The sequence below is a fragment of the Microcebus murinus genome, chromosome 11 (assembly GCF_040939455.1).
Source record: "Microcebus murinus isolate Inina chromosome 11, M.murinus_Inina_mat1.0, whole genome shotgun sequence".
Lineage (NCBI taxonomy): Eukaryota > Metazoa > Chordata > Mammalia > Primates > Cheirogaleidae > Microcebus > Microcebus murinus.
Genome location: NC_134114.1, coordinates 83558932 through 83576655, shown reverse-complemented (window position 1 = coordinate 83576655; position 17724 = coordinate 83558932). Strand labels below are relative to the sequence as shown.

Genomic DNA, 17724 nt, shown 5'->3' with positions numbered 1-17724 from the left:
AACATTTATTAAGCACTTACTGGGGGCAGGTATTAGCTGTAAGGCTGGGCTTAGTAGTGGGGATAAAAGATGGGTTTGCCCAAGTAGCAATGGTTCTGGTGCTGAAGACCACAAGGCATTTACCTATAACATCATAAACATTACAGGCGGGTTTGTATGAAATGATATGAGAGTAGGGAAGTTAGAGAAGACTGCCCTGGAGGGATTGCAGGAGAGGAGCATTTCGGGCCAAGGAAGCATCATGCACACCACCATAAAGACATGAGGGGCCCTGCGGGGCTCGTGTGGCCAAGGTGGGGGAGAGTGGAAAGTGCATGGGCTTAAATCTCAGCTCTGCTCCCCTCCACCTGGCTGGGAGTGTTTGGACAAGCTGCCACACCATCCTGAGCCTCAGGTTCCTCATCTGTAAAACGGTGCTGGTGATAAACGCCCAGGAGTATTCTTGAAATAATTAGCAATATACATAAAGACCGGAGGACCACATCAAGCTCCTGGTAAATATCCCGTGATGGTAATCAGGAAGGGAAGGGGCAGGGAATGAGGCTGGTTGAGCTCAGATTGCTAACAAGGCTGTACGAGCTGGACTAAGTCAGGTATTTACCCTATCAACACGCAATCCAGAATCATCATCTCCTACCTCCCACCTTGTGGCCTGTCTGGGGAATGATATCAAATTTACATGCCAAGTATGGAGCTAAGTGTTTTACAAGTGTGATCTCCTTTAATTGTCACAGCTACCCTGTGGGGAACACACTACCACAATCTTTGCTTTCCCAGTGAGGCTGAGTGAGGCTCAGTTGTGCGCCCAAAGACACCCAGCTGTCAAGCAGCAATTTTATCCTGCCTGTCCCTGCCTCAGTCCCTGCCCTGCTCAGCCGTCCTTCTTCACCCCCACTGACTCAAATGTCCGGAACAGCCTACTTAGTGTCCCTGCCCGCCCCAGGGCCATCCTGAGTGGCTGCCTTGACCACCTCTGCCCTTGGAGGGCAGCTCCCCTGGGCCACACTCCTCCTCCACCTGCCTGCTCAGCCGGGCCCTGCACTCTGCTGCCCTCGCCTGGCCTGGGCGCCCCACCAGGTCAGCTCCGTCCTGACATTGTAAAGAACTGTAGCCGTTTGCTGGGGATTATCCTGGTAATTTGCTCAGGTTTCCACTTCACTACTGTGGCATACATACATGTGATTCAAGCCCTGTTTATTACATTCTTAGTTACAGGCTGCACTCAGGAGAGCTCGCAAGTTTACCTCATTGAACATTTTTATTAGCTTACATGTTCACATTGAGGGGAAAAGGAAAGGAAGGCTTTAGAGTCCCAAAGGAGCCACTAAAAATGTTTCCACTCACAGAAGAAATCTTTAGAGGCCTATTATAACTGAACACTCTAGGCCAGGCTGATTTATTGAATTATATATTTTGAATTTGGCCGCATTTAATAGCATAGTCTTATTTTTTCAGTGGTTGTCCTGACAGAGAGCTTTGAAAAAAAACGTAAGATTCACTTGAATGAATAGGTAGCAGCATATTTAAATCCTGGTAAAGACTAAACGTGGAACAGCTGTCACAACTAAAGAACAATTTTGTGTGTCTGTTAATGTCCCAAATGGAAGGTAGTCACTTAGTAAGTTAAAGCAGTCACTAATTGTCCCTTCAAGATACTGCAGTAAAGTGGATCAACCTGGCAAGTGTAAGATTCTGCACAATGAAAGGCAAAATGCAAGCAAAGATCTCTATCCAATAGTATATAAGGGCATAAATTAGGGAGAAATCATCCAAATTACAGCATTGTAGGTAACAGTAAATGTGTAAACACATTTACATTTACAGATTCACTATCTCCTCTTTTTCTATGTTCTAGTTTGTAATACTAGTCAAGTTCTGTCTAGAGACATGATGAAAGTGCACTTTGAATAAAGAATGCTGCTACAATCTAGTACAGAACACAGGTAAGAACATGTCATATCCCTTACCTTTTTTAGAGACTATTCTAATCAGAGAGTGGTCTCAAGTCTAAGTCTTTTTTTTCCCTAAAAGACACTTTTGTGCCTGGTGAATTTTTCAACCAAATCACCCTGAGGCATAACTTAACAAATAATGAGTGGTGACAATACATTTATTAACAAAGTTAAATTCAACATACTGGCACTAATGCCCATAACTCTTCAAGCACTGCCCCAAAAACACTTTAGGTCAATGCCTTTAGTTGCCTAAGCAAGCAGTTGGCAAAATTTGTCATGAGGTACATTAGTTAAATTAAAATTGAGATTCTTGTAAATAGATTTTAAAACACTCCACTTGTCTCCTTTGTTCTCCTCTAAACTCCATGACCACTGATCTTTCTTGTTCAACCCGAAATTCATTTAACCCTCTGCTTGATGTGTGCAAGCTGTATTCCTTTATTCTTTTTCTATTTTCTTCTGTGTGACTTTTTTGGTTACAACGGCAGTAAATTCTTATCAAAACCTTTCATCAAGTAGTCTTGAAATGCATAACAAGTACACATATGTACCCACTTCCCCTTTGTGCACAAAGACACACCTTGCAATATGATTTCTTTTTCGTTTGCATTCTGATCTATGTATCTGCCTTAAACTCATTTTCATAAAGTAGAATGTTAACTAAATATAAGTAGTTTATTCAGTATTCACTTATAGCTACCATTCTTTGACCCATGCTCCTAAGTTGCGTATACTAATCTATCTATTGATGCTATACATGTGCTACTGAACCAATATATAATGTGCTTTTTAAAACATCCAAAAATAAAAAGCAACAATAAAAAAAATAGATTATATAATACTTTCTTCCGGCACCTCACTGTATTACACATTGTATTACATCGTATTACACATCCCACTTTAGAAATCTCTGCTTTAGTTAAAATATGAGTGGCTGATTTTGTTTAGCTCTAAAGCCTATTCAATAAAAAAGGAATAATTCTATTTTTTCAAAAGGTTGCTCATTTGAACAGGGTCCCAATTGAAAGTACCTTAATTAGTCCATCTGAGATATATGCACAGCATATAGAAGGATTATTCAACACAAATATACAGAAAAATTACACTTTACTAGAGATAGATATTTTATCAATATGTTTATCTAGCATATTATTCTCACCCCAAATATAATAAAGATCAACTTGAAATCTATTTAATTACTATGTACAAAACAAATTACCCACCCATAAATAGTCTTTGGATGTAAAGGATGATCACAGTATGGAAATTTAACTTATACTTCAAGTAAAGCTTCTTCATTTTCAAAAAACATTGTATGAGGTAAACATCAATCACACAGTCAATACCAGATTAAAAAAAAATAGGAAGAATGAAAACAGATGAATGGAACAGAACTAGTCAACATGCTACATAGGTTAGAACTGTTAACTGTAGCAGTTTCAGTAGATCTAGAAAAAGAATGAGTATGCATTTTAAGCTTGTGCTCAGCTGGAAAACTAATATCAGGTTGACATTTTCAAAGTGAAAGAGAATATCAAGGTGGTTCCTTGAATAATTGAAATTTTGATGTCATTTTAACTTGAAATTCTCATGCAATTGAGGAGGAGAAGAATTTTAGCTCAATTGGTCTAGGTTAGCAAACCATGGGCCAAATCTAGCAGCTGCTTGATTTTGTACAGCCACAATCTGAGAATGATTTTTAAATTTTGAAATAGTTTTTAAAAATCGAAGGAAGAATAACATTTTTTGATGGAAAAATGACATGAAATTTAAATTTCACTGTCACAAATAATCTTCCACTGGAAGACAGCAACGTGCATTTGTCCATGTATTATTGTATATGACTGGCTTCGCTCAACCATGGCAGAGTCAAGGGTTTCAACAGAGACAGAGTGGCCCCCCCAAGGTAAAAATATTTACTGGCTTTCTTTTTACTGACTCTTCACCTGGTGTAAGCAACTGATTTCAATCCCACACTTCCCCTTTCTTATCTAGACACAGGATATGGGAGGGTTTTTCTTTCTTTTGTTTTTAAACCAACATAGTAAGTTTTCTCTTACCCAGCCCCATGTTTTATATAGATTAGAGATTAGTGGCAAATTCTGTTTCCCACAACCTCAGCCCAGGATGCAGATGCTTCTGTAGCCACCTATTGCTCTCATAATAACTACTTTATCTACAGTTTAGGTTTTCAAGTGACATAGACACAGCCTTTTTTTTCTTCTTCTTTTTTACAGGCCGTCTTTGGTTTGGTGTCACCTTACCCTGCTAACCTTATCTGCCATTGCAATTTACAATGCTTTGTAAATTTTGCAAAATAAAAATGTACATCCTGCATTTTTCTGCCATTTTTTGCTCCTCCTTAGAATATATACTCTCTGCCTGGCACGCCCTTTGCCAGAGCTCTACCTGCTAAAATCTCACCAAACTTCGAGGTCGACCCCTCCCCCATGAAGAATCTCAGTAAGAATTATCATTCTGTCATAAAGACTGCTGTGGTGCTTATATCTCTGTCGCATGCGAGTTTTATTTATTTGTTTATATATTTATTCATTTATCTTGTATTAGATTTATTGTTGATGCCTTCTTATCTATACCCCATATACTTGGAGGCAAAAGAGCATTTTATTCATCATATTCATCCATATTCTAGCCCCTTACCCTGCCAAGCACACTCTGCCAACACACATCTTCTAGGTCATAATTATTCAAAAGGTCAGACCTATAACCTAGAGGACTTTATGTGGCATGAAGGCATGGAATTAAATAGTAAGAAATAAAAAAAAATGGGAACATCTTTCTTTCAATTATCTTTCAATCATTCTGATTACATCAAGAAGAAAACCTCAATTTTTGCTATTATGGTTTTAACCCTGCTAATCTTCGATAATCTCTCTTTTTTTAACTAAGAGAACAATCCTCAGACATACAGCCTTATGCAGGGAAACATTTCTAGCTACAATTTAATAAAAATGCTATGTTTCATTGTAATTTATTTTTACAATTTGCTGCTATTTATGGCATATACAATTTGCTTTTATTTGTGGCTTTCAATTTAGTGAAAATAAGTATTCTTTGTAAGTAGATTTAGGTTAACAAAAATAAAGGGATTTAAACAAAACTACAAAGTAAACTATATAGCACAGGTGGTCTGCATATATGACAGAAATCATATATGCATATATGGCATTGTATAGAAATGGGAGAAACATTTGGTTGTAGCAGATACTCAGTAAAGCCAACTGAACTTAATCTATCAACCTCCCTGTTGTCCACTGTGTACATAACTGAAAGAAAATCACGTAAAAGACTAGTTCGAGAAAATGATTCTCAATAGGGGAGGAGGGCCACATTTAACAATGTTTAGAGACAGTTTGGGTTGTCACAACTTGGTAAGGGGGCTGGCTACTGGTATCTAGTGGGTAGAGATCAAGGACACTGCTAACCATCCTACAATGCACAGGACAGTCCCCATAACAAGGAATTATGTAGCCCAGAATGTCTACAGTGCCTAGGTTGAATAACCTTGCTCTGCTCTAAGAGAAAAGAGAAAGGTCTATCCTTCATTCATCATTATAAGTCACCCTCCCTCCATTTTCTTTTTTAATTGTCCATCTAAGTTCTTTCTATTTTTAATAGAGACGACGGGGTCTCACTCTTGCTTAGGCTGGTCTAGAACTCCTGAGCACAAACGATCCTCCCGCCTAGGCCTCCCAGAGTGCTAGGATTACAGATGTGAGCCACTCCACTGGGCTGCCTCTCCTTATTTAATCTTTGCCACTGATGAGATAATGACTGAGGAAAACCTCTGACCTAAACCTTTCACTATTTTACATCACCCAGTTAACCACTGCCCTCCCTCTACTTGCAATTAGAATAAAGGAAATGAGAACTACATTGAAGGGTCTACATCCTTTATGTGCTAATACTATGCCAGCAATATTTAGATCCAACTTCCTAATTAAACCACTGGAGTTATGAAATCTCAGATGATCCTCAACTACAAATAGATGAAAGAAGAATTAAAGTAAAGATTGATATAATTTGAGTAAAACCTTGACTCTAGCTCCTATTGATTTCATGAAAAGTTATTCTTTGGCCTGAAATACATGGTTTTTCAACTCAATGAAGCACCATATTTTTCAGAATGAACTTGACCTTGAAATTTTAGAAAATCAATATTCTTTTTATTAGATATGTAGCTTTACCAGAAGGGTGTTTTTAAAAAAAACAACAAACTACTTTTTCAGCCAGGCAGGACAAAAAAAAAAAAAAAAAACTATCAGTAGTTTAAACAGTTTACTTGGCTAACACTCAATACTTTGTTCTTGAATGTATTACTGCAAACACATAACCCACACATATATGGCTGAGGGTAAAGTATTTGCAAGAAAATTCTTTGAAGCTATTTTGTGGTTACTGTTTTTCTTCTCTCTCTCTCTCTCTCTCTCTCTCTCTCTCTCTCTCTCTCTCTGTCTCTCTCCCCTCCCCTCTCTTTTTTCAAGCCAAGTTCTCCAGAACAGTTTAGAAGCAGACAGCACCTGTGTGTGTTTTTTTCCAAAATCTGGATTTATTTTTAACCTTGTAACAGTATTTAACAAGGAAAAATTGTGTGTTCTTAAAGCAATGATGATATCAGTCTTCACTTGACTTTAAGGTCCCTTACAATGAGTATATTTCCAAATTTAGCATTTACTATGCGTTAACTTTAGGGGTTGGTATACCTTGGAGGCATTTCATGTCTTTAAATTCAACTTGATTTAATTCCTAATTCTGCTATGCCTGTGGTAAAGTGATAGTGAAGGTGAAACTGAATCCCTTTCATTTCAGAACCACAAAACACTCTGCCAACAGAAAAGTGGCATTATTTTCAACACCTACAAGCTAGAGGTGGCAGTTATCAATACTCTCACTGTGAAGAAAGAAAACCAATACTGAGTGAGACTAGGGTTATGATCACACAAGTTTTAGGGAGAAGATACACAGATTATAATATTTCTCTTACCCTGAGGTCATTAGAACCAAGATCGCCACAATGTCAAGACCAATGGGGACCAAGATCTGAAAGAAGAGGAAGGGGGTGGCCTGCTGTGCCTAACCCCTCAACTATCGCTGATTCATTCTCTTTCAAATCGTTTGTTGAGCACCTGCACACAGTGCTGGGCATGAGCACATGACAGTGAACAAGCTCAACCCACATACTCTGCCTTCTGGAAGGTTACAGTCAGTGCTCCCATGAAGAGCCTGCACAGCCCCAGTTTGTATTCTCCCACTTGCAATCCCACCCTGTCCCTGAGTCAGCTGCCTGAGAAATGAATCAGATGCACAGAGAACAAGACAGGGACTGAACAGGTGCATTTTTAATTCCTAGTTAAAAAAATACTATCCCCAAAGAGTGCAGGCTGCTAAGTGCAATGTGTATAGTAGGAGACCAGTAGCCAGCAGTGCACTTGGATAAGCTGTGGGGCCTTAATGCCCAGGGTAAGGGAAAAACCAAGGTTATTTTAGCATTGGCCTAGAGAATGGCTTAAGAAGGGGACTGACCAAAGAGAAGGAAAAGGGAAGGAAAAAGGGAGGATCTGTTTCTTCATGAGCTGTGCTGTGGGCTGAATTTTATCCCCTCAAAATTCATATTTCGAAGCCCTACCCTAAAATGTAATGATATTTGTAGGTGGGGCCTTTGGGATGTTTCAGATGAGGTCATGAGGGTGGGGTCCCATGATAGGATTTGTTTCTCTCTCTGCCTTGTGAGGACACAGCAAGAAGGCAGCCATGTGCAAGACAGGAGAGAGCCCTTACAGAGGGAATGAGTTAGCTGGTACCTTGCCCTTGGACTTTCTGGCCTCCAGACCTGTGAGAAATAAAAGTTTTTTTGTTTAAGCCACCCAGTCTATAATATTTTGTTATATCGACCAGAGCCAAGAGCATGAAGACATGCCAAGAGCACTGGATGAAGCCCTTCTCTTAGGAAAGGCACACTTCTCATGTTTCCTTATAGGAAGCAATGCTGACAATTATCTAGTGCCAAAGTTATGCATTACTGTGTAGAATATAGCACTTCCCAGGCCTCTGAGTTCCTCCCCTACATAATGAAGGTGCTCCCAGTATGAGCCCATGGCCCCCTCAGCCAATTCAGGTTCCTGTGTGCAAGAAAACTTTGGGGGAGATATCAGAGTTTTTCCAGATTGTTTAGAAGAAGAAACCAATAATGAGTTGGAGGCAAAGATAGGAGGATTCTCTATTACAGAGCTGTGCCAAATGGACACCACCCAATGTTGCCAATTGGTCTGCAGGGCTTTTTTAAAAAGATTCTGCCTCATAGTTTAATCTGTCATATACAGATTTATGGCCTAAAACAGCACTTTTTAAACTGAGTCACAACCCATTAATGGGACGTGAAATCAAATGGGCTTAGCCAATATTTTTTTAATGAAATAGAATAAAGTGAAACAACACAACATAAAATATTAGAGTATATTATTGGCATTAAGAATAGACATTGTTTTAAGAAATTGTTTCTGCTTTGTACACATACATATACATGCCTCACTATCTAAATCTATTTGGTTCCTAAGCAATAATATACATAGCAAAGGATCCTATATAATTATGGTCCAATTGATTTGCCACATGAATATGTTTTTTAAAATGTGAATCAGATTGGGGGTGGTACTCAAAGTCACTAGCCTAAAGAAACTACAGGAAGTGGAATGGAAGTTTTTTAAAAAGTGATTCCAAAATAGTTTAACATACTCTTCTTTTGTCCTAATTATCTTTCATGTGGTTTCCCTGGATTTATGTGTCTGAGAATACTTCTGGCATTGTTATAAACTTTCTTTACATCTGGTGTAAGAGGCAGAAACAAAAGGTGGGATGCAACTAGAGAAAGGGCATGTGTTTGCATGCACAGGGTCAAATCTGTACCACAGAGCAGGCCAGGCCAATTCCTGTCATTCCATGTGCCAAACCTCTGGACAGAATCTGGATGGGAGGCGAGCTCCCCTCTCCCTTAGAAAACCCTTCACAATGCCAATTTCTCAAATCACTGGGCAAAAGACCAAGCACTCTCCAGGATATGGAGCCCTGAACAGGATCATGGCCAATTCCTATGTTTAAGTAACACTGAGTTTGTTGGTATATCGTGATTTTTGTAAACTTTCTGACAAATTCTACAAATAATGCAGTATTTCCAAATGTGATTTTAGAAAAATTAGTTTGCCTGATACTCTTAAATAGCAACTCAACCCTAACCCTTTCCCCCTAAAAAACACAAAGTTATCACATCTTGCCCTGGTCTGAATGACAGCTTGTCCATAGCTGCCAGCACCTGCCTTTGCAGGTACCATCCAGGGGTTTCAGGTGGGTATAGCCTTGGAAATTTAGCTTACCTCGAGTTCCCAAACACATTGCTCAAGGTGTGTTGCCCCAGTGGTCACTGTCCAATATTCTTGCCATCAGTAGTCACTGGTTTACAAAAGGTAGTTGTAAAAGAGGAACCAACAAATCACTAAATCTGGTGGGGACTGTCTACACCCTAAGGCCAACCGCAACAGCAGAGGAACGCCAGAGGTACTGGTCTCTTCGCAGGTTTATGACAACTATGTGACTGATGAATTAAATGTTTTGGCCTTAGAGAAACCCTGGCAGGCAGATTTCACCCGAGGCTGAGAGTAAAGACTTGAAACCAATTAACTGTACTCAACTTGAAAACTAGTGTGGAAGGAAAGGACTTTTGTCACTCAGTCAATACCTACAATGATAATTCTGTTGTATTCTCTGGCCTTATAAACTCTGAATGATTATGTCTGGAATGCCAGCTGTTTTATGTTCTAGGTTTATTTTGTTGAAAAAAGTTTTGATAATGAAGTGATGATATTTCTGTAAGTCTCAGTCAAATAGAGTCAGCATGCACCTTACCAGCGCTGCCATCTACAAAGATGCTGAAAAACAGAGTGGAGGTAAGGATTTTTAGCTTTTTTTTTTCTCAAAGCATTTTAATTCTGTGGTCTTTTAAAGTAATCAAAAGACTAGATAGTTAGAGCAAGAGTCTTAGTAGTGTATTAAGGATCCTGATTTATGACGGTTCGACTTATGATTTTTCAATTTGACACTGGTGCAAAAGTGGTACACATTCAGTAGAAACCGCACTTCACATTTTGAATTCTGATCTGTTCCTGGGCTAGAAATATGCGGTAGGATACTCTCTCCAGTGCCAGGAAGCAGCAGTGAACCTCAGCTCCCAGTCATGCAATCACAAGGATAAACAACCAGTACTCTACAGCATACTGTGTTGCCAGTGTTTTTTGAATATTGTGTTTTATGTTTACGCATCTCTTCATGTCTAAAAAATGCCCATCTGTGCACAGTATTCAAAAATAAACTTTTTGTTAGATAATTCTGTCCATCTGCAGGCTAATGTAAGTGTTCTGAGCATGTTTAAGGTAGGCTAGGCTAAGCTATGATGTTTGCTAGGTTAGGTGTATTGAACACATTTTCAGCTTATGGTATTTTCAACTTGCAATGGGTTTATCGGGATGTACCCCCATCATAAGTTCAGAAGCATCTATATAATTGATTCATATTTATCCTCAAAAAATTATCTCAACATATAACTTTAAAAAATGCTGCAAATTTCTTAGGTTTTGTCCTAGTAAGTCTGCCATCCCATGTGTGTGTACAATTGGCAGTTTATTTTACTCTATCCACTTTCCCTTTCCTCAAATTAAAAAAAAAAAAAATCTTGAGTTTCCTGATGGTGCAGCTGATTCATAAAGACAATATGTGTTGATGATAAGTCAGCCTATTAGAGACATCTGGGGTAAATGTCACTCAGAAAGCAGATTTGCTGCTGGGACAGTCCCTGCAGTGGCATCAGGCACTTCCTCAACTATATGGCAGTTTCTAAAACACCAAGTAAACAATTTTGAGTAGATTATCTCTTTAATCAGAAATTTACACTGCTCCACTGCAGCACATCATACAATTATAATAGCTTTTGGATCTTACAAAAGGAGACATCATTGTCATTTCATTTCAACCTACATACAACAGATCTTCAAATGAATATCAAAAAGCTCAATGAAAAATGGATGTTTATATATACATTATTCAATGCTCAAATATTTTGAAACATTTTTAAACAATGACAAATTACTAAATTTTCATTCAGAAGTTTTGCCTTGTTTACACTCTTTCTATACTCAATAACCCTTTAATTGTAGTAGCAAATTGGGGGGAGTGTAGGCAGTGATCCTTACACCTTTCCACTAAGTACCAACATCCAGAATCCTTCTCTGTGATCTCCAGTGGTGGTAAAAAAAAAAAAAGAAAGAAAGAAAGAAAGAAAGAAATGGCTGTTTCCAGCAAAAAGAGAATGGAAAATGAAATTGCAAAGAAGTAGTAAGTACAGAAGCTGCAACTTGTCAACAGTTGAAATTACATCTTCAGATTCCCTATAAGAAATAGCCTAGATCTAAAATGAGTGAAATGAAAACAAGTCTCTTTACTATGAGAGAAAGAAAGAAAAAGCATGAAAAGAAGGGGGGGGGAAAAGGAAGGGAAAAAAAACCTAATTTTCAATGGATAAAAATATGAGAACATATGGAATCATTTACAAGGCCAGACTGCTACCTGTTTGGATCTTCAGAAGAGGGATGAGAGGCATTTCTGCAACCCTAGGGAGATGGTTTTTTGCATACCTAATTTAAATAAACCTCTCTAGCACATGAAAGAAGAGCAGCAGAACTCTTCTTCACTAATTGCCACTGCCTGGACTCCATATCCATATGCTGCTTCTCTTTAAAGCCACACTAGTTCATTATTCTGCCTTCAACTCTCTTAAATGATTCATTTCCCCCTTCACTCCTGAGCAGACTCTGCAGGGAAGCTAGTATTTAAGTTTAATTTCTAGTGCCACTTGCTTTGGAGAGACTGATGAAGGGAAGGAGGAGGAATCTAATTTAATAATTCTGTCATGACTCGGAGGGGCACCCTCCGCCCCCACCCCCAGAAAGCAACTAGACAAACAGGACCCTCTGGCAAGCTATAATCGTGAGCAAAGACACCAACTGGGAAAGCAGGGCCCACGTGCGGTGGGAGCTATCACCCGAGGGAAGTGGCAGCCTGAGAGGAGGAGGGAGGACGGGAGAGTCGGGCTGATCCTAGCAGGTGCCCTGGCCTAGGCGCCCTGGGGGAGGGGGGGGAACCCAAGTCGCACCTGAATGAAGGTTAGCTCTCTCCCAGGCATCAACTAGGCGGGGAGAAACAGAAGGGCAGGGAGGGCGGCTTCCACATCTTAGGGAGCTGTGCCCGCGAGAGGGTGGGTCGGTCCCCGGTGCCCGCCGCCAGAGCCCGCGCGCCCGCCGGGCGCCCGCCGCCCCGCGCCTTACCGTCCCAGCTCCGCCTCCACCTCGAAGAAATCGCTCAGAGCATCCCTGTTGGAGCCGTCGATCCAGTAATCCGGGACGAGGCTCCCGGCGCCCGGGGCCGGACTGGCGGTGACCGACGAGCAGGACGAGGCGGAGCAGGAGGGCGCCGTGACTTTGAGCATCTTCGCAGCGGGACTCCGGAAGCCGCCGCCGCTGTCGCCTCGTGCGCCGCCGCCGCCGCCGGAGCGAGGAGCCCGGGCGCCCGCCGCCGCCGCCGCCGCCTGCGAACGCAGGAGCCAGAGAGAGGTGGCGTCCTTCACACACGCACACGCCCACCGCCGCCGCTCCCCGCGCCGCCGCCGCCGCCGCGCTCCGGCTGCGGCTCCCCTCCCGGCGCTCGGCTCCCGAGCGAGGGCGGGCGCGGAAGGCGGCGAGCAACTGCGCGAGGGCGTGAGGGGGAACCCGGAGTCACCGCCGGCCCGGGCGCGGCGAGGCGGAGGCGCCGCAGAGCACGGGGCCTCCCTCCCCCTCAGCTCCTTCCCCGCCCGCCTCCTGTCCTCCTCGCGCCCAGCCTCGCCAGCCCCCTCCCTCTTCCCTTTCTCCCGCCCGGGCTGCGGCTGCGGCAGGGCGGGCTGGGGCGGCTCCGGATGCCACCGCTCCGGGAAGGCAGCGGGGCCGGAGCATCACCCCACGCGCCCTCCCGCGGGAGCCGGGAAGGAGCCGCGCGCAGCGGGACGCTCGCCCCGGGAGCGGCGCGCGCTGGGAGCACGTGCGTCCCGGCGGCCCCGCGGGCGGCCAGGAGGGGACCCGGTGCTGTGGGCGCCGCTCAGCCCTCCTGGAGCGCGTCTCGGTGGCGACTCCCTTCCGTCTAGCGCCCGCTACCCAGCCATCCCTTGCTGCCCCTCTGTCAAAGCTTTTATTGGTGGCTGGGAGTGTGCCCTGTGGTCGCCAATCCTCTCCGGGGCTCCTGTGCCCGGACCCGGTGAAAGCCGGAGAGAAAGGAAGCGCCTAGGTCCACGCTGACCTGACTCACCTTTGAGGGAAGTCTTCAGTTGGAACAGATGCTGTTGCTGCTGCTGGTGGCGCTGCGGGAGCTCCTAAAAGGGGAGAAGATACTCCGGCCGTGTGGAGTTTGGTCTCGGCATCTGAAGGCCGGCGACAGAAGTGGCTCTGAGAATTACAGGTCTGGAAGGGCCCTCTGGAAGCCTGCTAGTGGAACCCTCTGCCTTAAGGCAGGACCTGTCATCATTCGAGACAGAGAAGATTGCTACATTGAAAGCTCCTTTCTCTTCCCAAGAGATGTATCCCTTCATAAGCATTCCAACGTTCCTCCGTCAACTGTCATGACTATTTTTCTGAGTATTGGTTAAATATACATCACTTCTACTTCTGCCCTTGAACTTTTTTTCTTTTCAGATTTCAGCGAAAGGGAACAACAATTAGGCATTACCTTATGATATATACATACATATATATGACAATTATTACATCACAGCTCATGTCTGGCTAAATAAGCGTTAGGGAAACCTGTGGCCTCAAAGCCACACGTGGCCCTCCAGATCCCCAAGTGTGGCCCCAAACTTCACAGTACTAATCCCTTTATTAAAAGGATCTGTTCTGTAGAATTTGGATTCAGTCGAAAGGCCACACTCAAGGATCTAGAAGGCCACGTGTGGCCCCAAGGCTGCAGGTAAATATTACTTTTAAATCTATTTTTTCCCTGACTTTCTTCCGACATGCATTAGACTCTTCCTATTAAGTCTCCATTCCTGACAACACGAGTCATAAATATGGCCCAATATTTTCATCCAATTTATTGGTTTATTTTTAAGAATTTTCCTCCTTCATTGGTGAGCTAAACAAAAAAAAAAAATACAATCAAATACTTATAGAAATGTGATTCCTAGTTGATTGGAAATTGGAAATAAATACAGTCATCTATCCCTTAATGATGGGGATACTTTCTGAGAAATGCTTCCTTAGTGGATTTAGTCATTGTGTCAACATCACAGAGAGCAATTACACGAACATAGGTGTATCCTACTACATAGCTAGGGTAGATGATATAGCCCATTGCTCCTAGGTTAAAAACCTGTATGGCATGATGCTGTATGGAATACTGTAGGCAATTATAAGCCAATGGTATTGGTGTATCTACACATACAAAAGGTACAGTAAAAACAGGGTATAAAAAATAGTACACCTGTATAGGACACTTACCATGAATGGAGCTTGCAGGACTGGAAGTTGCTCTGGGTGAGTCAGTGAATGAGTGGTGAGTGAATATGAAGGCCTAGGACATTACTGTGCACTACTATATAGACTTTATAAACACTATACACTTAGGCTACACTAAGTTTATTTTAAAAATAGCTTACTTTCTTCAATAATAAATAAAATTAGTTTAATATAACTTTTTTACTTTACAAACTTTTAAATTTTTTCAATGCTTTGACTTTCATAATAATATTTAGCTTAAAACACAAACACATCATACAACTGTACAAAAATATTTTCTTTCATTTTATCCTTATTTTATAATTCTTTTTCTATTTTCAAAATTTTAATTTTTTTTTTTTTTTTTACTTTTTAAGCCTTTGTTAAAAACTAAGACACAAACGCACTCATTAGCCTAGGCCACTGCAGGGTAAGAATTATCAATATCACTTTCTTCCACCTCCACACCTTGCCCCACTGGAAGATCTTCAGTGGAGCTGTCCTGTCCTATGATAACAACACCTTCTTCTAGAATAGATCCTGAATGACCTGCCTGAGGCTGTTTTACAGTTAACTGTTTTTTAATAAGTAGAAGGAGGACACTCTAAAAAAATGATAGAAAGTACAGTAAATACCTAAACCAATAACATAGTGATTTATTATCATTATCAAGCATTATCCACTGTACATAATTGTGTGTGTTATACTTTTATACAACTGGCAGCATAGTAGGTTCATTTACACTAGTATCACCACAGACATGTGAGTAATGTATTGTGCTATGATGTCAGAACAGCTATGATGTCACTAGGTGATAGAAATATTTTAGCTCCATCATAATTTTATGGGATCACCATCATACATGTTGTCCATCATTGAACAAAATGTTGTTACATGATGCATGATAGTACAAAAGTATTCCTCACAAGTAATTTTATGATGATAAGCACATACTCAATTTACTAATTCTCTAAAAAAATAGCAAGTATACGCAGATTCATACAAGTTCACTTGTTATACTGGATTGTTTGGTGAAAAACTGTTCACATGACTTGTTACATTTTAGAGAATGAATTTATTAATAGTCATGTTGAAAAATCAAGTTTACAAGCAAAGCTGAATAAGAACGCTCTCTAAAACAAATTATAGTTCTCCTAAATCACTTTCCCTTGGCTTGCATTGATTGGTGGAGAGATGGGCATGAAGTAGTTGCTAGGCCATTTTTATTCATATCGCTTTTGAGGCAACTCCAGCAGTGGCAGACGGCATATAAATGCTTGTCTGTTGTGAGCAATTCTTTTACAATGTAAGTCCAAAGCAACCATATTACACTGAAGGAAATGGTGAGCCTTTTTCCCCCTGCTATTTTAGGGAAGAATAGCAGCGGAAAGAGCTATTTCATGGTACAGGGGTAATTATAGAATTGATATTTGTATTCAATATCAGTTAAGTCATGTCACACCTATGCTTTTCGTAACTGACTTTTGTAAAATTGCTATTAATTGAAGTTTAAAAAGAGGGTATTTTGTATAATCCATGGAGCTTACTTTTATTTAAAAAATAGATATAATTGGGGGGAAATGGGCATTTATTGAAACCTTAAAATCTGTACCCCCATAATATGCCGAAATAAAAAAATAGATATAATTAATTAATAAATAGTATTTTTAAACAGATGGAATAGGAATCAAATGCATAAAATTTATCATATCTCCTTGCCACACTTCAACTAGAACGATCAGAAAATGAACAGAGGCATAAACAAGCAAAAAGAAGGAGAGAGGTAATGTCAACTGAACCTTGAATATGTAACTGACAAACAGTAACTGATAAAGGAAAGTGAATAGACCTGAAACCTAGATTTGCAATGGGAAAAGCCAACACTAGGAAGTCTAATTCTTACTACAAATCAAGAAATGTTCAGGAGTTTTAGACTACTAGATAGTTCTTAAGGTGGGGCACAGAACAGAGAACAAGGCATGGGTTAGAAGTTTTTATAAACAGTTCTTAGGTCCCTAGATTACCTTCTCTAACGATTCACAACTAAAAAACATTCCTGCCAAACCATGAAAGAAGATAATAGATTTAATTTTATAAACGTTGAAAAGGGAATGAACTATGTTTTAGGTTGGATTAGAAGATACAGCTGAGGCCATATTGAAAATAGTGATTAAGTGAAACTTCACAATAAGCAGTGAGACTCACAGGCCCAGAGGTTTCCAGAATACTGAGAAATAGGCTTGTATCTATCTTACCCCCAGCCATGCAGCAATTAGAGGATTCTTCACAGAAAAAGTAAACAACCCAAAAAGGGTGAAGCCTATGGATACTGATAATTGGGATACCCTCAACAAAAATCCTGATCTCTATAAATCATCTTAGAGTGAAACCCACAGTTAAACAGGCTCAGTGACACAAAGTTTCCAATGAACTATTTAGTGTCTCACTCATGGATGAAGGGACAAGGGTCCATTGTGGTAATGGCAGTGTAGCTGGTATGACTAAACCTCTTGAACATAAAAATCATAATCTCTGGACTAAATATAAAAAGTTATTTAAATGTGAAGAATAACAACCCAAATCAGAAAACTGGAAACGATGTAACCTGTGAAAGAAAGGAACTCTTCTTTTTTTTTGAGACAGAGTCTCGCTTTGTTGCCCTGGCTAGAGTGAGTGCTGTGGCGTCAGCCTAGCTCACAGCAACCTCAATCTCCTGGGCTCAAGCAATCCTGCTGCCTCAGCCTCCCAAGTAGCTGGGATTACAGGCATGCGCCACCATGCCCAGCTAGTTTTGTGTATATATATTAGTTGGCCAATTAATTTCTTTCTATTTATAGTAGAGATGGGGTCTCGCTCGTGCTCAGGCTGGTTTCGAACTCCTGACCTCGAGCAATCCGCCCACCTCGGTCTCCCAGAGTGCTAGGATTACAGGCGTGAGCCACCGCGCCCGGCCCAGAAAGGAACTCTTCTGAACGAGATGTATATTTATTTGGCTTTTCCTCTGAGAGAACTTTGTGGATAGCCCAGAACAGCTATAAATCATGCAGAAACTTTAGTCTTATTAGGTTGAAGTGTCAGAAAACAGAATTGAGGGCTGGCACATAGGTTAGAAATTAAGAAGGAAATTCCAGAAAGAAGAAACAACAGTGGAGAACTCCAAAAATCTCTATGTAAACTGTGATCAA

General features: G+C 41.1%; 1 protein-coding gene across 4 annotated transcripts in view; it reads right to left on the bottom strand.

The window, feature by feature from the left end:
* CAMK4 (calcium/calmodulin dependent protein kinase IV) overlaps window positions 1-13677 on the bottom strand; it is a 221772-nt gene extending 208095 nt beyond the window's left edge. Inside the window, exons 1-2 of one of the 4 annotated variants that reach the window (XM_076008263.1) lie at window positions 13356-13677; window positions 12344-12603 (exon numbers count right to left, since the gene is read on the bottom strand). In XM_076008263.1, the coding sequence (XP_075864378.1) occupies window positions 12344-12504 (161 nt within the window). In that variant the 5' untranslated portion in view covers window positions 12505-12603; window positions 13356-13677. Of the gene's footprint in view, window positions 1-12343; window positions 12783-13355 lie in introns of those variants that run through there. The other 3 variants (XM_020290193.2, XM_076008264.1, XM_076008265.1) reach the window with 3 other exon arrangements.
* Window positions 13678-17724: the final 4047 nt, after the last annotated feature.